Source organism: Neolamprologus multifasciatus, chromosome 22 (genome assembly GCF_963576455.1).
Source record: "Neolamprologus multifasciatus chromosome 22, fNeoMul1.2, whole genome shotgun sequence".
NCBI classification, from domain to species: domain Eukaryota; kingdom Metazoa; phylum Chordata; class Actinopteri; order Cichliformes; family Cichlidae; genus Neolamprologus; species Neolamprologus multifasciatus.
The window spans coordinates 19,062,310-19,086,695 of NC_140459.1; the positions used below are offsets into that span (position 1 = coordinate 19,062,310).

General features: G+C 40.7%; 1 protein-coding gene across 1 annotated transcript; it reads left to right on the forward strand.

Moving 5' to 3' along the window:
* Positions 1-43: 43 nt before the first annotated feature.
* pex1 (peroxisomal biogenesis factor 1) lies at positions 44-23,457 on the forward strand. The gene is made up of 24 exons (XM_085148610.1): positions 44-243; positions 1,440-1,586; positions 1,729-1,812; positions 1,958-2,072; positions 2,220-2,905; positions 3,023-3,142; positions 3,286-3,406; positions 3,581-3,687; positions 3,848-3,933; positions 4,024-4,156; positions 4,375-4,471; positions 4,563-4,733; positions 4,831-4,985; positions 6,744-6,927; positions 7,056-7,222; positions 8,093-8,227; positions 8,330-8,394; positions 8,570-8,712; positions 10,907-11,010; positions 11,172-11,348; positions 11,761-11,994; positions 12,109-12,303; positions 12,467-12,597; positions 14,124-23,457. Exons 1-24 carry the CDS (start codon positions 136-138, stop codon positions 14,197-14,199), a joined length of 3,741 nt encoding a protein of 1,246 aa, XP_085004736.1. The 5' UTR covers positions 44-135; the 3' UTR covers positions 14,200-23,457.
* Positions 23,458-24,386: the final 929 nt, after the last annotated feature.

Here is a 24,386-nt window from a genome sequence, read left to right on the forward strand (position 1 = left end):
CCGAATATCGGCTACTCTGGTCTGGTCTGGCACACACAGAGCACATCGATCGACTATGAGTTTGTCACACACTTGATGTTAGCGGTGCAGCTTGCTTGACGCGTTGAACGCGAAATAGAAAACTTTGTGAAAATCATGTTTAGCAATCAGGGCATTCAACCCGTAACTGTCACTTTTAACAACGCAAAAAACTGCTTTTTACACCTTCCCTTGAAGCTAATATCACAGCTTTCGCTGAACGAGGTAAGATAGCCTAGCTAACCACCTAGCACTATCGTTTAGGTAAAATTGGTAGAAGCTTTGTTGACTTAAACCATTTTTAGCTAAAATGTTGGCCCGTTCTGTGTGTTGTTCTATTCTTGTATTTTTTTTTAACAAAATTAATGCTGCTGTAAATTAATTTCCGAGACCCTTTGACAGTTATTCATATTGCAAAATAAAATGTGACTTCTGCAGTTTAGACCTCGCGTCAGGCTGCTCTCTAGATCAAATGAATTGGAAAGATCAGTTTTTCACGACTCCATTCACTCCACTTCGGCCCGGCTGGAAACGTGCTCTGAATATAGATAGAAGAGGAGCTGAGTCAAACACAATACTTCAGCATATGGAGAGAGAGGGTAGTTAGCAATTAGTATTTCAGTATTTGTTTCCTTCTCGGTTGAGCTGTTTTCGTAGCAGTTCCTTTACGGTTTCACTTGGTGGAGACAAAGGACTAGGTTAGAAATAAATCCGGGGTCTAGTGTATCTTTTAAAATGACTTTTCTACCTTGTGTCCTGTTCGCTGTTATGAATGAACAGTGTTTTTCTGATGAAGGCTTTCTGTTTATATTTGCACTTTTTTTGGCTAACAGGAATTCCTGTTTCGTGGCTTCCTCTCCTTAAGTTTGACCTTTACTTACAAAGGATTCAGAACTGGGTTAACCCTGTCATTATTAGTCTAAACAGTGTAAAATGGATTGAATGAGGACGATTTGTTTGCTCAAGCATGGTTGCAAGCAAGGATGGTGGTCTAGGGTAAACAAAAGGTGCTTCAGCAAACATGCAATCATGTGAAAAACAAAGTACACCCCTTGATTCAGTAAAGCTTGTTGAACCACCTTTAGCTGCACTAAATTGAAGTAACCATTTTATTTATGTTGTTATTAGTGTCTCACTGCGTTGTGGAGAAACTTTGTCCCACTCTACTTCACAGTGTTTGCAGGAATTTTACTATGCACAGCTCTCTTTAGGTTCTGCATTTCAATCAGGCTGAGGTCTGAACTTTGCCTGGGCCATTGCAACACACTGATTCCTTTCCTTTACAGCCACTCTGTTGGAGATTTGCTGCTCTAGTTTGGGGTCATTGCCAAGTTGCATGATCCCAGGCAACTTGGCAATGACTGTAGAATACTTTTGTATACAGTGGCATTCACAGTCAACCCATTTAAGGTCTTTTTCAGAACCAGCCTCTGGAGTTGTCCTGTGGTCATGGGCCTCCAGTGTTCCTCACCTGGACTCAAAACAGAGCCAGCTCCAGCCTGGACAGCCACAAAGTGGAGCTGTGTCGGCAGCTAGGAGAGAAGCAGGGCCTGACAGATGGAGAGCAGGTAGAGCCCCTCCGTGAGGAATCTGTTCTTCGCTCTATTTTCAGAAGAAGCTAATTTTCTCCATCTTGTGACAGTGTACAGTGATTGTCAGTTTCTGTCTGGACTTACTAGTTGTTTAGTTTACTGGTTTGTTTTTCCTCAGGGCTTCTTAAGGCCATGTCATCAGGTCTCATCATTGGATCGGGTGTTTGTGGAGCCTGTATCAGCTGATGACTGGGAAATCCTGGTGGGTAATTTAGTGACATACAGTATGTGAAACTTGTCTTCATACAAGTTTGCACTATTTTACACACTCTAATAATTACAAGGTGACTTCTCCTTGACGCTTAACAAGTATTAATATATCACTTTTGTGTGACTGACATCGCCAGGAGCTCCACAGTTCTGTGCTGGAGCTGCAACTACTGGATCAGATCAGAGTAGTTTTCCAAGATGCCGTGTTTCCTGTGTGGGTGGACAACCACACGGTAATCTTTATCCGAATAGGTCAGTTTTGATACAATTATTCTATGTTGTTTATCAAATAACATGTGACACAAAAATATTGCAGTTATAATGGTTTGCCTGCTCAACTTGAGTTTTAAATGTTTGACTTCTATGAATACAGTTTAATTTTAAAAAAATTCTGCACAGCTTCACTTTCTCCACGTGTGCCCTACGGTCGCCTGGAGCAATTCACAGAACTTGTTGTGTCCCCGAAGATCCGCGCTGAAACTGGCACCAACACACATTCTCATCTAAAAGCCAACCCAAACTCAGAAAGTTTTCACAGACAGCCAAACATGGATTTCTCCTCCCCTTCAGGACCATCATCAGAAACTGCCTCCTCTACTTCTAACAGCCACCAGTGGGGTGGCATAGCCGACCTGAAAAGCCTCTTTCATCATATGATAAAGGGCGCTTATGACCCAGTTAAGGAACAACCGCCTTTACCTAAAATCCCCGCTCTCCTTACAGACTCTCTGTACAGAGTGTGCGGTGCACCTCCCCACTCTCTCAGCACCATAAGCCACGTTGCAACTAATGCTATTCACATCTTTCCTTGGAGCCACAGTTTCAATGCTAGGCTGAGTGAAGGTCACTCCTCAGTTACATATGGCTTTCTCTCCAAAGTCCCATCCCCCAAAGAAACGAGGGACAGAACCAAGCAGGCAATGGAGAAAAAGAGGAAGGCAAGAGTTACTAAGGAGACTGCTACGCTTGAAGGAGAGGAGGTGAAGGAAGAGGAGGCCATGGTGGTTAGGGCAGTGTGCCATTGTACCAAGCTGATTGGATGCAAGGAAAGAAGCAAGGGAGAGATTCACAGTGGAAGAGTATGGGTGAGTATGGTGTCTGAAGAGAAGAATATATATAGTTTATAAACAGTATTTTAACAATACTGCAGTGCCCTACTTCTTTCTGTTTCTGTTAAAATTTTTGTATCTTTAATTTTTTAGATTCCAGAGCCTCTGGCCAGCAGGCTTAATATCCCTGCCCATTCAACAGTAAGAATTAAGCCAGTGAAATCAGCTATCAAAGTAGCTTCTACTATTTGCCTACAACCCCTAAATCCACTGGTGAGTGCTGGAGTGTACATCTGTGTTACAGTGTCGGATGTAAATGACAAGGACATATAATTTGTTCAGAATTGCAGAAAATGTGTTCAGCTTCTTTCCTTTCTGTCCATCTGATTTTTTTTTTTTGACATTTTTCTCTTCAGCCTGAGGAGGATGATGAGGAGATCCAGACAGCATTCCTTGGTTGGCTGCACACACAGAGTCACGAACCTTTAGCCTGTCTGACAGCACGGTCTGGCACCATCCTCCTACATGGAACTGATGGTGATTCATTCTTGCACTGCCGTTACAAGCCAAAGAAGTATATTTATAAATCATACACAGACAGCTTGGCATATGGCTATGTAAAGTTAAAAAAGGGGGTAATAATAAATATCTTAAATTAGCTTTTTTTTTTTTAAAAAATAATGGCCCTTCACTTTTTATTCTTTTCCATAGCAAAGTTAGAGTTTGCTTTAACTGTGCTGAAACCAGAACCACAGACTGAAGCTTCAGATCAGCTGTTTCTGCTAGCACCCACAGTTATCCAGAAGAAAGACATACAGGTATCGCCATGCAAATGGAGAATTATTATATATTTGTGTCTTTAAACATTTTACATGAAAACAGATTGCTTCATGCAGTTTTTATTAAAAAATTCAACACATTTTTAAGAAAAAAAAGTCTTTGAAGTTGTTCACAGTTATCTCTTTCTCTCATCTTCAGGTAGACAGAGAGCCAGTAACCACCCCAGCCGTGACGCCTGGAGTTGAAACACCCCACCCAGAACTTCCCTCTCTTAGTATTCTTGGGTATGTCTTTTGATAATTCAGTACCTATGTGTGATTTAAGCAGGAGATTTTTTTTCTCCATCAGTCATGTTTGGGGGTTTTTTTCCACAGGGGGATGGATGAGCTTTGTAGAACTGGGTTTGAGTTTATTTCCCATACCCTTCTGGGTAGTCCCCTCTCGAGAGAGTTGGGTACCACTGGTCGGGGACTTCAAGGTGGAGCTCTTCTCATCACTGGTGCCAAGGTATCTCTTTACTTAACATTTAATTTAACTACTATTGCTAACACAACGGCTGTCAATATAATTCATTAACATAAGATAAATTGATACTTCATAGCATTGATGTTTGTTTGGGTTTTTTTTTTTTTTTTTTTTGCAGCTTAAGCTCACTGGAGAACACATATTAACCAGTATTGTTTTGTTAAGTCTGCAACATGTTGTGCTGTAACTTCTCTCTGCAGGGGAGTGGGAAGAGCACTCTATCCCAAGCCTTTTGCAGGAAAGCTAGAGAAGAGCTGGATGCACACGTTGAGGTGGTAGACTGCAAAAAGCTACAAGGTCAAGAAAGACTTCATGAATATTTGCTGTCTGAATGGAAAAGAAGGATAAAATTTAACTTAATTAACAATATGTTTTGTTTTCCTTTTAGGCAAAAGGGTAGAAACTGTGAGACAGAATCTGATGGACGTTTTTGAACAGGCAGAATGGAGGCAGCCCTCTGTTGTTCTACTTGATGACCTGGATCATTTGACGCGGGCACCAGCCTCACCTGAACATGAACACGGCCCGGAGGCACTGCTTCAGCAGCACATTGCTCAAAGTAAAATATTTTCTTACCTGTGGGAATGCCTTTTGACAGACAGGATCAATAATCATTTCCTGCTTTGATGAGTAATGTTATATCACTGTGGCTGCAGGCCTGCAGGATGTGGTGGATGAGGTGATGCTTCACTCTAGCCTGGTGTGTCTGATCATTACCAGCCAGAGTGAACACTCCCTCCATCCCTCTCTGACTGAGGTACACGGTTCCCACTTCATCCAGGGATTTGTAAACATCCAGCCACCTGATCAGGTCAGCACTCCTCCACACTCATATGTACAGGGTGGGCCATTTATATGGATACACCGTAATACATGGGAATGGTTGATGATATTAAAGTCCTGTTTGTGGCACATTAGTATATGTGAGGGGGCAAACTCCTCAAGATGGGTGGTGACCATGGTGGCCATTTAGAAGTCGGCCATCTTGGATACAATTTTTGTTTTTTCAATAGGAAGAGGGCCATGTGACACATCAAACTTATTGGTAATGTCACAAGAAAAACAATGGTGTGCTTGGTTTCAACGTAAATTTATTCTTTTATGAGTTATTTACAAGTTTCTGACCACTTATAAAATGTGTTCAATGTGCTGCCCATTGTGTTGGATTGTCAATGCAACCCTCTTCTCCCACTCTTCACACACTGATAGCAACACCACAGGAGAAATGCCAGCACAGCCATCCAGTATCCGTAGTTTCAGGTGCTGCACATCTCGTATCTTCACACCATAGACAATTGCCTTCAGATGACCCCAAAGATAAAAGTCTAAGGGGGTCAGATCGGGAGACCTTGGCGGCCATTCAACTGGCCCACGATGACCAATCCACTTTCCAGGAAACTGTTCATCTAGGAATGCTCGGACCTGGCACCCATAATGTGGTGGTGCACCATCTTGCTGGAAAAACTCAGGGAATGTGCCAGCTTCAGTGCATAAAGAGGGAAACACATCATCATGTAGCAATTTCAAATATCCAGTGGCCTTGAGGTTTCCATTGATGAAGAATGGACCCACTATCGTTGTACCCCATATACCACACCAAACTATATGCCATCACTTTTGTTGTTCCAACAGTCTTGGAGGGATCCATCCAATGTGGGTTAGTGTCAGACCAATAGCGGTGGTTTTGTTTGTTAACTTCACCATTCACATAAAAGTTTGCCTCATCACTGAACAAAATCTTCTGCATGAACTGAGGGTCCTGTTCCAATTTTTGTTTTGTCCATTCTGCAAATTCTGTGCGCCGATCTGGGTCTTCCTCGTTGAGATGCTGCAGCAGCTGGAGTTTGTAAGGGTGCCATTTGTGAGTAGCTAATATCCACCGAAGGGATGTTCGACTAATGCCACTCTCCAGTGACATGCGGCATGTGCTACGCTGTGGGCTCTTGCTGAATGAAGCTAGGACAGCCACTGATGTTTTTTCAACAGTGACAGTTTTCTTGCGTCCACATGTTGGCAAATCCAACACTGAACCAGTTTCACAAAACTTGTCAAGCAGTTTGCTAACTGTAGCATGGGAGATGGGTGGTCTCGTAGGGTGTCTTGCATTGAAATCTGCTGCAATGACCCGGTTACTGCGTTCACCAGATATCAACACGATTTCGATCCGCTCCTCACATGTTAACCTCCTCGACATGTCAATGGCTGTGAAAAAAGAGAAACTTGTCAATAACTCACGAAAGAATAAAGTTACGTTGAAACCAAGCACACCATTGTTTTTCTTGTGATATTACCAATAAGTTTGATGTGTCACATGACCCTCTTCCTATTGAAAAAACAAAAGTTGTATCCAAGATGGCCAACTTCTAAATGGCCACCATGGTCACCACCCATCTTGAGGAGTTTTCCCCCTCACATATACTAATGTGCCACAAACAGGACTTTAATATCACCAACCATTCCCATTTTATTACGGTATATCCATATAAATGGCCCACCCTGTACACACACAAGCACAAGTACAGACACACAAAGTAGAAAAAAAAAACACCGATCATGTTATTGTTTGCAGGCCCAGAGGGTTGAGATTCTGATCCATCTGATCCTGAGGAAGTCCTGCCTGTCTGTTGAGACTGTGAGTCTTGATATCGGGGCTGTTGCTAAGGAGACAGAGGGATACACACCTCAAGATCTAGTACTGCTGTTAGAGCGGGCTGTTCATGCTAACGCTATGCTAAGAGGACACAGTGAACAAGGTATCAAAGACTGATGAAATTCCCAATAGATCAATTTCAGGTCTTCAGATTCTTCCTGCATCATGTGACCACTGATGCTAATGTAGAGTTATTGTCCAGATGTATTCATTGTGCCCTGTATTTTGCAGAAGTGTGTCTGTCCTGGAGGGACTTTGCGCAGGCTCTCAAAGGCTTCACCCCCCCCTCTTTGTGGGGTGTAGACCTCCACACCCCCAGTGGATTTGGGTTGGACAGGGTAGGAGGGCTAAAAGAAGTGCGACAGCAGCTTATGGACACCATACTGCTCCCTGCTAAGGTCAGATGGCTGTTGCTTTTTTCAAAATGTGTTTTAGCTGCAGTGTGGTATAATGAGCGACTATCTAGGTATTTTAAACACCATAATTACTATTGATTGTTGTACAGATGAGCTTTGGAAAGCATCGGCATGAGTGGGGATGAGGGGCTCAGTACAGACAAAGTGAAAATAAAATATTTGAATCAGCTGATTTAGAAACAAACAAAAACTACAAGCAAAGTAATAATAAGACTTCCAAATTATGTAATTGCCTAGTCCACTAATATATTAAAACCTCTTTTATTCGAGCCGGTAAAGCGTCTTTTCTTTCTGGAGAGGTGGAAAACTGCCAGGATAGTTTATCTGTTTATTCAGCTTGGGTGTTGCATGAGTCTTATAGTAGTAGAGAAAATCCAGTAAAAGGTCTTATAACTAATGAAAATGTTCCTCATTTAATTTACCTTAGGATTCTTCAGCTCCCTTGCTTACAGCCCAGTCTTTGAGTTGCAGTATAGTTGCATAATCTAAAGGTCCCCCAGTTGACCCTTTTTTGACAATTATTTTTGATATATTTACCTCAAAATATGACTGACAATGACGCTTCCAGTTTCAGAACATAATGAGGGTGTTTTCGGAGCGGTGGGTAACTTTGATCTATTTTTATCATGTAATCTTTGATCCTGTGAGCCCTCAGACTGCTCAGCCCCATGTTGTCATCAACTCATCACTGTGGTTTTAGGGAAAAGACATGGCTGTTAATGTTTGAGCTTCTTCCTTTTTAACACTACTTCTTAAAAATGAAGGGAGGTCTCCCTTATATCAGCAGAAAACGCTAGAATTCAGCATAAGTTATTGCACAGTCACTGACTGTGGGTCCTTGGTGTGTTGCAGTATCCGGTCCTTTTCGCCAATCTTCCTATCCGCCATCGCTCAGGAGCTCTGCTGTATGGCGCTCCTGGTACAGGAAAAACGCTGCTGGCCAGAGCTGTCTCCAAAGACAGTGGTATGAACTTTATCAGCATCAAGGTAGGCTCTGCTTCAGCTTCGTCATTAAAATAAGACTGTGCCCTTCTGTATGAGAGCAAAGTTTCTACAGTAACAAGGGACTTTTTTAAACTCTCCCTCCAGGGACCTGAACTTCTAAGTAAGTACATTGGAGCCAGCGAGAAGGGAGTCCGTGATGTCTTTCAGAGGTTAGTGAACTTTTAAACTCCCCCCGGCATCGCTGTTGCTGTGTTATTACCTTTTGTTGCAAGTTATAATTATTAACATAAAACATTTGAAGTAATGGTAAAGTATTGGCGTTTCACATAAATGAAGTGTTTTCTTTTTATTTCCTTTGATCGCTTCTTCTTCTGCCTCTTTTAGGGCACAAGCCGCCAAGCCCTGCATCCTGTTCTTTGACGAGTTTGACGCTCTGGCCCCCAGGAGGGGCCACGACAGCACAGGTGTAACCGACCGCGTGGTCAACCAGCTCCTCACCCAGCTGGATGGAGTGGAGGGACTGCAGGGTAACGTCATACATCTTTAAACTATACACACAGTCATCATCACGGGTGCTTTGTAGTAATCTGCTTTAACTCCTGACTGACTCTGTTGGGATGAGATCAGAAGTGTTTAAAGCCATTTAAAGTTTAGTGCGGGTTAAGTCTCATGAAGTCCATTCAGTTCTTTTTCCCTCCTGGCTCAAATGGACCTTTGGGTGATGACAGAGCATCTAAGCATGACTTTGATAATTTAATGTTAATAATTTTGGGATTGATGGGGAAAAGCAATATACATATAATGGATGTTTTTTAAAAAAATTTAAGTGTGATTATGGCCACTGTTTAGTCAATACATTAATAAAATAAGGGTGAATCTACACTTGGCAGGGTTACCTTGTACCATACCCTTGCACAATTGTCCTGCCTCTCCTGGCTGGCTTCCACTCACACTGCACTTAACTGTGTAGACCCGAGTGCTCTTCACTCTTGCACTCACATGGTTTTGAAAAACACTTTTCCAAAGTACAGTGATGATTTTATGCATTTTGGGGTTTGAACTATGCTGTTTTCAGAGCAGTAAACGTTCCTCTTGAATGCCTTATAGATTGCTCAATTAGTTACTTCAGATGAGCTTCTCATCGGAAAAAACACTGAAGTTCTATGCTTGGGCACATTACGTGTGGGCTGTGCTTGAGCTCAGCTACTGCCTCTTCAAGTGAAGGTTCACTAAATCATGACCAAGCATGTTATGCAGTGATTACAATATATCAAACGTGCTTCATTGTGATACTTATGACTAATATGAATACACTCTAAACTAGAGATGTACCGATCCGATATTAAGTATCGGTCTGATACTGACCTAAATTACTGGATCCGGATATCGGAGAGAAATAAAAAATGTAATCCGATCCATTAAATATCAAAAAAGCACCTCACAAAACTTGCGACACGGCGTAACTCGGCTCATAACCGTAGAGCGTCGGAGCAGTGTGCTCACATGATAGAGGGGCTGTGTGTATTTGTAGCCTCGCTACCAAACCAGCATTTCATCTCTGAGGAAGTTATCCCAGAGAGAAGTAAAGCAAGTGTGTAAGTTCATCTCTGAATGTTTGTAAAGCATTCCAGCGTTAAGCTTAACAACCGATATATGGAGCAACTGCCTCTCTCTCTCTCTCTCCCTCTCCTGCTTCTACTTCAATCATGAAACTGCTTAATGATCAGCTGATCAGCTTTTCTGTCGCGAGTCCGTCTCTCATGTTTATTTATCGCCCACTTCGTGCCAGAAAGAGGAAACCAGTGGCTGAACAACAGCAGCACGTTTAACCTTGATAAGCTGTTGTTAGAATTTATTTAATATTACTTTCTACACCAGGATCTTTTTCTACGTAGCTGACGGCTGGTAACTGTGCAGGGGCGGATCTAGCAAAGTTTAGCCAGGGGGGCCGATAGGGCATGAACAGGGAAAAGGGGGCACAAAGACATTCTTTTCTTTCTTATTCTCATTTAAAATGTCTAGCTTTTAATAAATAATTATCTGACTCTTACACCCAAAGTTTTAATCTGATGTAAAAAGTATAGAAGTCCATTACTGTATGTTTTTTTCACACTGCATCAAATTAAATTTGATTGCATCGATTAAGCATCATGAGGTGGGGGTGGTTCCCTATTTTCTTTTGCTGGAAGTTTGCAACCCTATTAGTTAGGTTGCTTAATATTTCTGCTAAGTACTCTTTAAAATACCAGAATAGGATGGATGGAGTAGGTTTAAGTTTATTAGATTGATCAGTGTTGCTGAACTATGAAATATTTTGGGTGCAGTGTATTTTTTGCATACAGGTATAACAGAATAGCTTTAGTGTTTGGTGTTTTTTTTTTACTTGAATTTGAACTTATACAAAATGAAGCAAGATATAAAAAAAACAGTTTTAATTAAAAAAATATACTATATCGGATTCATATCGGTATCGGCCGATATCCAAATTTATGATATTGGTATCGGACATAAAAAAGTGGTATCGTGCCATCTCTACTCTAAACCTGGGGCCAGTACATTTGAACAATATAGTTGGCTATGAAAGGTTATAGAGATGTAGTTAAACCTTTTTGTGGATGAATTAGGAGCATTCTAATCTGTCTTGAAACATACTTGGAGGGATCTTTAATTCAATTCAATTTAAAATAAATAAATTTGAATTCTTCGTGTTTGTCTTCATAGGTGTGTACGTGCTTGCAGCCACCAGCCGACCAGATTTGATTGACCCGGCCCTGCTGAGACCTGGACGGCTGGACAAATCCCTTTACTGCCCTCCCCCTGACCTGGTTTGTTGGTTTAAAAGAATATTAATAATTATTAATTAACATCACTTCACTTCTAAACTCATTATATATGTATCAGTCCTTAAAAGACAAAAAGTAATGTTGAGTCATGTTACATGAAAGATTCTTGGGTTTTAAATCGAGCTATTGTGTCACATTTCCAGGAGGCTCGTGTGGAGATCCTGAAAGCTCTGACTGCAGGCGTCCCCCTGGCTCCTGATGTTGACCTGGAGCAGCTGGCAGCAGCGACAGAGCAGTTTACCGGGGCAGATCTGAAAGCCTTACTCTACAATGCACAGCTGGAGGCTGTCCACAACAGCATAGGCACCAGCGCACCACATGTAAGTCTATTGTACTTAAAGTATTGTCTGATGACTGTGTTATTATGTATTACATTAGGTTAATAAAACAGGAAGTCAGGGAACTGTTGGTCATTCCATTATTTATAGTTCATTTTGTAGCAGCCAAGCACTTTTTTAGCCCCTCAGGCAAATTAAATAATGTATTTTGTATGTGTCTCAGCATGTGAGTTGCTCCAGTTCTGAATCCATTATCAGTTTTCAGCTTAATTTAAATTATCTCCAACCTTAGTGACAAGAAATGTAATGGAATAACTTACCTGAGGCACAGTAGGCTTAAACTAATTTCAAACTGAGCTGTAGTATCACAGTTAAGACCCATGTTGGACACTACAAATCCTCGTGAATCCATATATATGAGCGTCTAAACCCACTCTTCCTATGTGGCAATCAGGAGCTGAACTCTGGCTCAGAAAGCGACATGAGCCTTTCCTCCATGATCTTCCCGAACAACCAGTGCAGTGGATCAGACGACTCGGTGGGAGAGGGAGAGTCAGGCATGGGGCTGGACCAGTCTATGGTGGTCGTGGAGCCCAGTGAGCTTCATGCAGAAAACAAACACCACCACAGCAATGTCTGGAGACTGTACTTTGAGAGTTCTGAGTCTGAGTTGGAGAATTCAAAACCAGTGAGCACTACTACCACATAGTACAAGTGTATTACTAAGTATAGGATTAAAAAAATGTTATCACTCATAATTTTTGTGTGTGTTTTTCTTCCTCCAATCCTCCTGCTTTAACAGAACTCCCAGTGCATCTCGGGACCCAGTTCCATAAACACTGACTTTACTGGAGGATCAGTTCGTGACCACGCTAGCTCAGTCAATCCTGCGTACATGCCCTCGCTCCAGAGGGGATATGAAGAGCTTGGTCAAGAGCAACTGGAGCGACTACAACAAGAGATTAATAACATCAAGAACAACTACAGGAAAGCCAATGTGAGTGACTCCAATGAATATATTTGAGCGTCTGAAATGTGCTGTTATTCTGATTAGGACTTTTTTCATTGTAGTTGGCTTCACTAGTCTTTTCCATCCTGTAGAACCAGGTCTTCCTATATGAGCTACTATGTATATAATTACTTTGTGATTGATTGCGTAGGAAGAGTGTGCTTATGTGCATCCAGCTGCCAAACAACCAGGCCTGCTGCTGCGCCAAGCACATGTGAACGCCGCCTTGGCCGTGACCAAACCCTCCCTCGGCCAAGCCGACTGGAAGAGATACACAAAACTGTAAGTGAGCAGTACAAATGAAATAATAGGATTTTATAACAGTTATTTGTTTAATATTGACTTTAGTATGCTCAATTTATCAAGGACAGCATAAGCTACTTAAAGTGTCATCAACAGGAGGAAATTAAAAACATGAAAAACTGGTTCCTGACAGGTAGCGTCAATGGAGGACTAAAAAAAACCAAACAAACAATGTGAAAAAACAAATCTTAGTTGCAGTACTGTGTATTTTGGAAAATAACTTGAACAACTAAATGAGAGTAGAGAAGCTGCACACGTAGTAGTTGCTGTTTTACTACTCAACTCTCAGGTGGATGAACAGAGATATACAATTAAGTTGATATATGTTTTTTTTTAGACAGTCACACTTTTTTTTAGCTTTCTCCCTGTGCACCACCACAGGTAGTTTGTCATCATATGGTCAAGATGTGATTGAAATGCAGACTTTCTGCTTTAATTTTAATTTAAAGGGGTTTATCCAAACTTTTGCACGAACACTTCAGGCATTACAGCCATTTTAGCCACAGTCTTTTCACAGGCTCAAAATAACTGGACAAACTAAAATATTTCTTAATATAAGGGTGTTTTTTTTATTTTTATTAAATACTTCAATGAAAATCCACTGCAGCTACTGGGTTGAGATCAGGTAAGTAACGGCGGATTGAGGAACATCCCTTTTCTCTGCCTTGAAAATTCTTGCAGCGTTTTTCCATTTGGTTGAATCTGAGCAGAGGTTGTAACCCTGTACACATTTCATCATTTTGCGTCTAGCATCAGTCACATCTATAAATGCTAGTGGCCTCGTTACACTGTTAGCCATACATCCCCATGCCATAACACTGCCTCCATCATGTTTGACAGGTGATGTTGTATGCTTCATATCATGAGCTGCTCTCCTCCTCAATACTTTACTGGATCATTATTCACACGCTACACACGATTGTCTTGGTTTCCTCCAGAACTCAGCAGGCTATTTTAGATGTTTTCTGGCAAAGTCTAATGTGATCTTCTTGTACACGAGTGGAAGGTTTGCGCCTTGTTGCAAATGCTCTGTATTTACATTCTGTCGACTGTAGGCTTTGATATGATATGTCTACCTGATCAGAGGTTTTTGTATTGGTTAGATGTGGTGAAGTAGTTTTTCTTAACCATGGAAAGTATTCTCTTAGATGTCCTCTGTGGTCTTTCAGACGTTGTTTTGATGATTAATTTGGTTCATGATGGCTTCCTTCACTTTTATCAATGTCTCTTAGGACCTGACATTAAGTGAAAAGCTACCAAATTCAACTCCCAACTCTTGGAATCACAATCCAGATTATTTATCTGCTAACAGGCCTCACCTGGTCATGAAACGCTTGTCATTTAATTGTCCAATTACTTTTGAGCCTCTGAAAATAGAGAACTTCAAAATAGCTTTGGTATACAGAGACAATATTTCAAAACTGCGTTATTCTACAAAAACATAACTTTACATTCTGATTTGATTCAGTGTTTTAATATAAATCTTTTTTTTTAATTTTCTTTAGGTATGAAGGCTTTGGCGTCTTGGGAGACAGAAAATCTGTCAAATTTAAACCTGGACAACGTGTGACTTTAGCGTGATCAAACATTAACAGTTTAACCATTTCAGCCTAATTTTGACATTGTAAATGATTACACTGTGTGTATATAAAGTTCTTTACTCAGTTAGTTGTGAATTAGACTGGAAAGGCCTTGAATGTAATTAATGCACAGATGCACATTATAATGAAGTATAAATTATGAACATGTTTTAATTAAAAATGTACATTTTCTCTGACTTGTTTTCTGTAATCATCTTGGATCATTTTAGCTTGCAGGCACTGAATGGGTTTCTTTAAACATGGTTGATTTTCTAACAAAACACTGAATATTATTGTGGGAAGTATTTAAAAGCTAAAGCAGGGTTGAAACTTTTGTCGTGACAGACATTTTGACTTCACAACACTAAAAGCACGAGTAATTAATAACATTAATGATGACTCCGTTCCATTAAACTACCTAATAAGCCATGACAGTGAACCAGCAAGAACGAATGTAGGAGCATTTCTCTGCTTTCTCTCCATTAGTGTGTCAACGCGTCCGCTGTTCTTAGAAGTTTATAAAACTAATGAGAACGGTCAAGGTGCAAGTTACTGTGAAGTAGATGGTTCACACTCCACACAAAGGAAAACACCTGTATGTGAAATGAGACTAAATGTGCTTTCAAAACACTGAAACACTTTCAAATCTGTCACAGAACGGTTTACCTACCACTTTATTAGGTACAATTGTTGAATTGCTTTTTAATGCAAAGTTTCTAATCAATCACATGGCAGATACTCTGTTCATTTAGGCCTGTATGTACATGCCTAAATGAACAGAGTATCTGCCATGTGACTGATTAGAAAGTCACATGGCAGACTGATGTGCATTATCTGCACATGATTGAAACAATCTGCTGAAATTCAAAACGTGTGCAAATGGAGAAGCGAGGTGACTTAATTTAAAAATGTGGGAGTGTCCTCCCAAGAGGGACAAAAGGACCCCCTAATGACCCTCTACCTAATCACATGAGCTAAGGTGTGAAAACTGGTGTATGTCACAATCAGCCAAGGTTTTGGGTGAACCCATTGTGAAACCTTCATGACTACATTGTACCCTTCTTTTGACAGGTACACTCTGGTCATATAGCTTAGGTAATGTTTTGTTGAACATTGTCATGTTCAAGAAACTCAAATGGCCTCCACAGTCACCAGATCTCAGTCCAATAAAGCATGTGGGAGATGCCTTGGACATTCATCTGACAAATTTGCAACAAAAATTGTAAGCTATCATCTCAATATGGAGCAAAATCTCAGAGGAATTTTCCAGCACCTTGTTGAATCTGTGGTAGCATGCAGGTCTGAATGCACTAACATTTCATTCTAAAACCCCCCCAATATTTTTAAGTTTTATATGATGGTATAGAAATGTGTGAAGAAGTTATGGTTCATTTTTTGTTGATTTTTCTCTGTACATTTTTCGCCTTTGAGTCCAATGAAGAAAGAAAACTGTGGGCTACGAATCAAATGAGAGAGTAGGTCCCAACCACCCAGTTGCTGGGTCACACAGACGCCATAGATTAGTGATTTATTTTAATGGCTAGAAATATAAAACCACATTGAGAAAGATTGAAGTCAAGACAAATTAGAAAAAGAAAAATCTGAAAATGGAGTCTATGGCTGTAACCTTTCTGCACTATAATCAGCACACAGGGATATCACCAATCACCAAAATCTATCAGTCTAGCAGCAGCAGTCTATTTGAAGATCTTTTTTTTTTTTTTTAACTCAGAAACTTTTCAAGGTTTTAAAACACCATGAAAACGTCTACCAATACTTCCAATACTAGGAAGATGCACTCTTGTGTTCTAGCATTTGTAATAAAAAGCTTTAGAAACAGTAGGATCAAACCACAACCCTTCCAAAGTGTCCATGGCCTCTGTTTGGCTCCAACCATCCTTTTCTTACTGCTTTTAACCATTTAGTGCCTAAAATATCTGCAGGTCCTGTAGCTCGGTAACTTTTGACCAAAGGTTCCCACAACACCTCAAACTGAGTCTTTCCTGATTCTTCACCCTGCAATAAACAGCCTTCACAATATTTTCCTACTGAAGCGATATTCCTGCTGTCAGCCTACACACACAGGCACTGGCAGGTTCTGCACTGGTAAATATAGACACTCAGCGCTGGTTTTGGCTTCCTTTAGTCTTGTGTCAGTCCCACACAATGCAGCATGAAAAAATGGCCCAGTGGGAGTCTCTCCGCTTCATAATCAATCTGTCTCACCTGTAATGAGGCAAAGTCATAAATTTATGAAGAAAGCACTTTTAAAATTACACAAAGGAGGAGGCGGCACAAATAGGACTTTGACTAGAAGCATTTCATTTCCGTCTCATGGGACTTAAGGAAAAATTACTGTTGCCTTATTGATCACAGGGCAGGAAATTCTCTGTCTGCCAGTTGTGCAGAAGCAGCACAGCAGAGTCGGCTTAGGAGCCACACCTATTGTCTCTCAAAAAAACCAAACAAACGTGCAATGAAGGTTGAACATATCTTACACCTGGTTGAGGGATAAGACATTTGTTTTATCTGAAGCAGCTTTGGGTGGCAGGTTAGAGGGCTGGCGGTGGGGAAATCCAGAAGATTTATTGGTGCATCAGACAAACGCTCCCTGTGGTTGTGAGTTCATCGTCATCCATCTTTCATTCTCCCACGGCTCTTCTTCATCAAAGCCCCACGCAGCTGAACATATGGTGACTTTTGGTGAATTTGGGCAGAAATTATAGGAGCTAAATTTCCAATCCCAAAAACAGGCACCTGGGGCAATGTTTACCTCATTAACTGTCATATTAAAACAAGTTTCCTCTTCATCAGCCCCTCCTCCTCCACCACCACCTCCTCATCACTGGTGCTCCAGCTCTTCAAAGTCAATGCAACTGATTCAAGGGCTCTGGTATACAACAAAGCACTCGTTCATTTTACAACATCAAGAGGCGTCAGCCTTCACTAAAATTAGATGCTGATCAATGCAAAGGAGAACAGGCCTTGCTTGTGACAGATTTTGATGAAACAGAAAAGAGATGATATATGAGAAATAGAAAAAATAATAAGGGATGCTGTGATGGGAATTGACTAAAATGCATATAATTGAATAAGTGAGAGGCGGAGATGAGAGATGAGTGTGGGACCGTTTTAGCTCTGTTAGGTTTTGTTTCTTCTTGACAGGTACATTTCCTGGCAGGGATATGACTGCAAGGTACAAGAAAAAGTAGGGCATTTTCTTTTCTTTTTTTTATGAATACAGACACCATTGTTCTGTAGTTGTTAAAGTGTCAGTAATTTGAAGACAAGTTCAGTTTGAAACTGAGGGAAAACTAATTTAGCGTCCCAAATATTTGTGAATTTTCTAAGGTGGTTTGGTTTCTGATGTCAGGAATTAAATGAACCCTGAAAAAAAAAAAAAACAGGAAATTTTGAAATCTATTAATCCAGTGAAACACGAATTAGTAGATTCCTCAACATAGCCTCTAGATTTTGTGGTAAGATTGCTTTCTCATCCGTCTCTGCACGGCTGTGGTCATAAACCATTTCAGGTGTTGCAATTAGTGATACACATGAACTTGGCCTCTTCTAAATTTACAGCAGTTTCCCAGTGATTCAGGGCGGGCACGTCTTGGCAGACTGGACCTCTGGCTCTATTAGATGCGCATTAGTCCCGTTGTGCCTGTAAAACACTTGCAATTGCTGAGTGACTGCAGCACTCTGTGAAGAGCTCTTCAATCAATCACCACAGCAACAGCACCAACGACGATAAGACTTTCAGATTGCTGAGATTAAGCAACTGTTGGGGCGGGAATGGAAATCACTTCCAGACTTGTACTCATTCATCTAAATCACAGTTTCCCCACTTTCAGCGGGATGATCTTTGTCTGGGTTGATGCAATCATTTCGCCCTGATAATCCTGGGTCAGTGCTCCGGGTGCTGCAGCAGCAGGAGGAAAAGTAATAGTCAGTGCACATGCGTCTGTTCAGAAGTAATTTACTTATAGTTTCTGTCTTTATTGTTAGGATGGAGCTGATGTTTTATGCATGTGTGATGTAATTTATTTGTGGCTATGCACTTTCATTTTCCCCTCGAGATGGATCGCAGTCCCTTTGGTGAGCACGCTTTTCCTTTTTTCTTCCTACACCAACTCCTTGTACAATTCCAAACTGCTTACGTCTCATTGTGAATATAGAGAAAACAAAGCCTTCTTCCTACCACAGTATATGGAGATTTTTATAAAGTGTATTTTAACTTATATATGTAAAAACAACACTTGGATTTTAAGAAAAGCTATTAGACTGCAGCTTCCAGCTCTTTTCATTCAGCTCCATATGGACTGAAAACTGTTGCCCTTGGGTCAGGTGAATAATAACACACAAGGGAAATGGATCTGTCCCTGCACTCATCAATCGCATCAGTGTTGTTTCTGATACGTGCCAGATTGGACTAAAGTCTAAAGAAATGAGAAAGTGAATGCAAGCGGAGAAAACAAGTCAATACAAATGATGAGCAAGAGAACTTGGAACCACTCTCCAGTGTATTTTTTTTCTCCTCTGCCTGTTAGCTGCTATTTTGGCACCATTAGATTTGTGATTTACTCGAGTAAGACGACGTTTTGTCAATAACACCCTTGGGGAGAAACTGAACTATGGCAGCGCATTCGATAATAAAAGTATAGTTTCATTGTTTATATTGGCTTCACCCTTAATCCTGCTTTGAAGATGCTTTGCTGGTGTGGTGAGAAATCTCTAAAAAGGCACAAAGCTTCCTGACCCCCCAAGTCTTCAATGCAATGGAAATAGAAGCGGGAAAACAGCAACAAGCAGCACAAGACCAATTCTAACTCAGAGTTTAAAAGGATTAGTTCAACCATATCACACACAAAAACATTTCCCAAAGAGAAGTTTAGTGGGATTTTGAAATATCTCTAGCTGGCAAATCTGCTGCTCTGAAGATAAAAGGAATTTTACTGCAATAAAAAAAAAAAAAAAACTGGCAGAGAAAATAGCTGCCGATCTGCAGACCTTGCCGCCATAGTTTCAGCCGCAACCATTTTGTTTGTGAGTTTGTCTGGGCTGACCCTTAAATGCTATCAAGTGGATGCTGGTGAGTGCAGAAGGAGCGATGAGTTTGCCATGCTAGCTTGTCTGATAACCTGCTGTGGAAGTGTGCATGCCCATGTAATCAGTTCCAGCCTTAATCTGATTTGATTAGTGTGTCCTCCTGGATGAGGAGACAAGATGCGCCCTGCTGGCTCCGGCCCTCGGGCTGCTGTCTCGCTCTCTGCATGAAGTCTCCAAGAACTCGTAATGAGGCCAGCCAAGTCCTTTTCCTCTTGCTTGTCGCAGATGAGCGTGCGTGGAAAAATAAACACAGACAGCACTCTTGCGTACACAAACACTGAAGCACACAGTGCACCTTATATAATAAAAACAGATATGGATTTGTGGTATATAGAAATAAAATCCCCACTGATCTGCAGCTGAGGATGCATTCAGAATATATTGATCGATATAGCTGTAAAACAAGCAAATAATACAAGTGCCTCAGTATGAAACACTGTAATGCAATGCATTGGTCTTCACAGAAATGTTGCATAGCATTAGTTCTGACACATCAGAGCAATTGCTGATGCCCTTCTGATGGCATGCTACGTGAACTGCTTTACCGTACACCCACCCAAGCACCTACAGTTCATAACCTTTTAACTTAGTCAGTGTCAAACCCATAGCCACTAACATCTGCTCTGCTGCTGCCTGCCCTGTGCAGACATGGAAGAATGGGAATGTGTGCTCTTGCCTCCTTAAGCTCCCCAAGTACATGTGTGGAAGGGCGGGGAGGTCCTAGAACAGAGACATACACCAACTTCTGTTACTGCAGATAATGAGCAATCCCACTTTTGACTCAAGTGATCCTGACACAACAGCAGGCAGGAGCCCCCCCCCCCCCTTTTTTTTTTAGCCTAAATGATACAGTTACTGTCAGTATTTTAATCTGATTCTCTCATGTAGCTGACTGTAATTTTCTATACAACCAAATTTGGATTTAGCTCATATTCATTCCTCATCTGTTGCACCTCAGGAAGGCATGCAGAAGCCTTATTAAATCACCTACCCTCTGGCACTGGAAAGTGGAATGTTTGATTTCTTGAACATGGAAAATAGAAAATTTTATACAGGGAGACATATTACAAGGTGGGCATGCACAAAATCTGAGCCCATCGAGTTGCCATCATTATGAATATTTGGGACTGTAGGACGGCGTGAGGTTTGTCAGTGTTAAGATTTGATATGTGAACCGTATGTCACACTTAACATGAACTGATTTTAAGTTTAGGGTTTTGGTATTCCTCTAATGAGTAGCTACTAGATATTCACAAAGAACATCAGGTCTACTGAGTAATCCACTCTACCAGACTGGCTGTTCTCACATACACAGCACAGCTTCCCCTCGCAGGAATGGAGCCATTTAACTGTGACAGTTCAAATAACTGCACGCTGCGCGTGAGTGAGAGACACTGTGACTGAAATGAAGGCTGGGTGGGAGGCAAGAGGTAGAATATTTTCTTCCTCGCTTAAGAGAGTGAGAGACAGATGCTGTTAGGCACTGACTTACATTTCTAATGAGCACAGGGCATCAGTATCCATTAGTGTGAGAACAATCTTCGCCTAAAGACGGAGCTCGGTGGAGGTTCCTGGGCCGGGTAGCAGATAGAGCCGTCAAGCAGGAAATGGTGTCACACACTAAGGAGTAGGGAGCCGCTATGACCTGCGTGTTGGGAAATAAACATCCTGTGACACAGCCAGGCATGTAATGGGAAAACCCAAGCACCAAAACCAGGGATGTATACACAAAAGGCAAACTGAGATTAAATATTGAGTTTAAAAACAAAAGCTGGTGCTGAGTAGTTCACGAATTTCACTGATTTTTTTTTTTCATAAATCTTTTAAGGATTTTCCAGTGACTGCTCTGAAAGTAGTAATATTATAAGTTTGAAATTCATGTAATGTGTCACTAACAAAAGTTGAACTATTTAGCTGTGAAATAAAATATTAACTTTGAAAATTGCATTTTCTGCCGACTTCCACACAGAACTCTATTTCAAAGTAAAAGGGCAGATTCATAAAGATGAAATATTGCTTTAATAAAGGCGACTTTCTCTCTGAGAGAAATGCCTGCTCTGAAAGTGGCACAACATAAAATGCCACATTTGTGGTTGCTTTGAATGGAGCTGTAACAGCTTCTGGACAGACGGAGATGAACCTGCGATCTCTGCAGGAGGTCTGTGAGGTGAGATGGTGGAGAACCTCTATTACTCACCAAGACAATTCTCACCCACCTGAATGCAAGGTGTGTGCTGTTTATGAATTACTGTACAGAAGCTGAACGTTTTTATTTAGCTTGCATTATTTGGTTATTTTTCGCTGAGTTTTTATCCTTAGTCAAGATGATCCCACAATGCTTCACTAACAATGGGGAGACCAATCCATGACTGATGTATTTCCATTCTGTTTTTATCCAAATTTGCTTTTACTGCATTGCCAGAGTGATTCTTATGTTAAAAAACAAAGCAGGTATTTTAGAGATGGTACTGGATGGCGGATCTAAATCTGATGGTACTTTTCTGTGCCACTGATTTTCAGTCCAGTTGTTCTATAATTTGGCATATCTCAGCCTTTTCCTCCCGTTTTCCTTCCTTAAGAATGATTCCTTGACAGCTACCTTTCCATTGAGACTATTTCAGGTTGGGCTTCAGTGAACCGCTGATGGATCAACTGAAGGGACAGATGCATCTCTTGGGTCCTGTGTCAGGGCTTTTCCCTATTTCTTAAGGACATGACTTTCAGATACTATTCATATGCCCCAGATATTTTTTTAAAGACCTGACAGTTCTTCTTTTGTCCTTGACTTGTTTAGTTTCCTCACATTTTAAAGGACACACTGCACACCATGGCAGGAGATCCCAAGTTTGTAGCTAATTGTGCAAAAATACAATTTTATGCATGATCTTTGGTTAGACTCAACTAAAGAAATGGGGAAAAATATTCTACTTCTAATAAAATGCATAGAGAAATTTAGTCTTAAATATGTTCTTTGTTAAGTTGTCTGTGTCGACACAACACTGGTTGAGTTAGGTGCTTTTTTCTAATGCTTGAGTGATAAGTCACCATAAAGCGGCTTCAAAAACAAACCAAAACATCACTTTCAAAATTTTCAGGTACAAGGACTGCATTGAAAAGGAGAGAAAAAGTAGCCAATGACCAAAGAAGGTCTTTAAACGTTTGCTCAAGACCACTTTAAAGAATTTCTAGAGAGTCTGACAAAAATCTTTGTCAAAAAAAGTTTGGTGGCGTTTGAAATGAAGGACTCGATCTATACTGCGGAAAGCTTATCAGGGTCAACAAAAGGTTTGTAAGGATATCAAGATGCGAGTCTGACTGTTTTTACAAGCTGAAGATTTAATCCAGACATCTACAGACTGAGTTGCACTGGAGAAAAAACCTGGTTAACTCAAGAACCAAGAAAAGGACTGAGGTGAACACACTGGAAAACACCCACTTAACTTAGTTCCAATATGTCTGGTCCAGACAAGTTGGTTTGTTGAAATCTTGTATCACATATCCATGTAGAAGAGCCCAGAAGAACCCTGGTGCTGGATCTGGGTTTATCAAGCAAATGTTAAAGTTTAAAGCCAAGAATAATTTAGGACCATATTGTGATACTTCATCAAAGTCTGGTAACTTCTCTTAAAATGGTTTTGCGTTAGTGTAGCTGTTTGACACTGATGATCTTAAAGTCTGTGTCCAGATGCAGACTGACACAAAACTCCTTCATATGCCTGTGAATTGAATCCTGTGCCAACATGCGATTTGGTCAGATAATATCGAAGTGCTTTCATTTGTGTTATAGTTAATCTTGTTTTATCTGTTCCATTAAAAACAGATTGCCTCCAGGACCGTTACCTATTAATTATAGCGATGTGTCTTTCATTGTTAAAAGGAAAAATCTTTCCACGGGATTCGGCCTGAGCGACAAATCAGAACAAATGTCTCAATACAGAGTGAAATTACTATTACTGCTTTTCATCACAAGTCATGTCTTGGACCCTTGCGGTTGTGCTTTGTGAATGAAGAGAGGCACAGTGTAGAGTGGTTACAGTTCTTAAACCTTTAATGTAAACAGCAGTTTTGAGGGGCTTTGAAAAAAATCCTAAAGGAAAAAAAAAACAATCTGAAGGCATTAAATAGGGAGGGGGAGGGGGGAATATATAAATCATACTTAGAAATAACAACCACGATCTGCTTTTAAATTAAAAAAATACATAAACTCTCAATTTTGTGGCCATATGGTCCTGAACATACACAAAAAATGTCAACTTCCCTTGATCAAATACTAACTTACATTTTGCTATACTAACTACCCGGCACGTTCACAATTTTTGTTCTTTTTCGTTTTTCTAAAGCAAAATCACTAAATCGTAGTCATTTTACAAATGATAAACGAAACAAAAGAAAAAAAAGCTAAAATATTGCTTAGGAATGTTGTGTACAGCAGTCTTTACAACGAGAGACCCAAACGAGCGAGAGACAAGTGTGTGTTTGAGCACGTGTTGCACAATGGTGGCGCTTTTACAGTTGTTCTATGGCAAAGCCACTGTGTAGGTGTGTACAATAAGCAATAAGCAGTGGTGGGATAATTACATTTATATTTCAAAAAGAGGCTTTTTACTGTGGTACAGTGCCTGGATTTCAAGGATTGACTTTTTCTAACAGTCTCTATTACATGTGAAGCAGGGCAGAGTAGACAGACGGCACTATTTTTTCTCTTTCTGTTTTAAAAAGTATTCATCTTAAAAGGTAATTCAGCCTCTTGGGAAACACTTAGCTGCCACAATTGTCCTACTGTAAGTGGGAAAGTGACAGGAAATACTACTGGGAAGTTGACGCCCCCCTCCCCGTTGACGCCCAATCGTCCTTTCCTGCTCCTGAATCCCACAACCACCATCTTGATTCCTATAGCCTTCACTCCCTAGTGACAAAAGCCCTGAGGAACAATAATAACATGAACATAAAGGAAGGACAATCCAATGGAATTTCTAAGCTTTTTTTGTCCACAATATTCTTGAAGCAAAATGACAGCAAGCGCCGCAGCCAAGAAGAAGAAAAGGGTGAATGTCTTCAAACACCAGACACTGGAGGAGA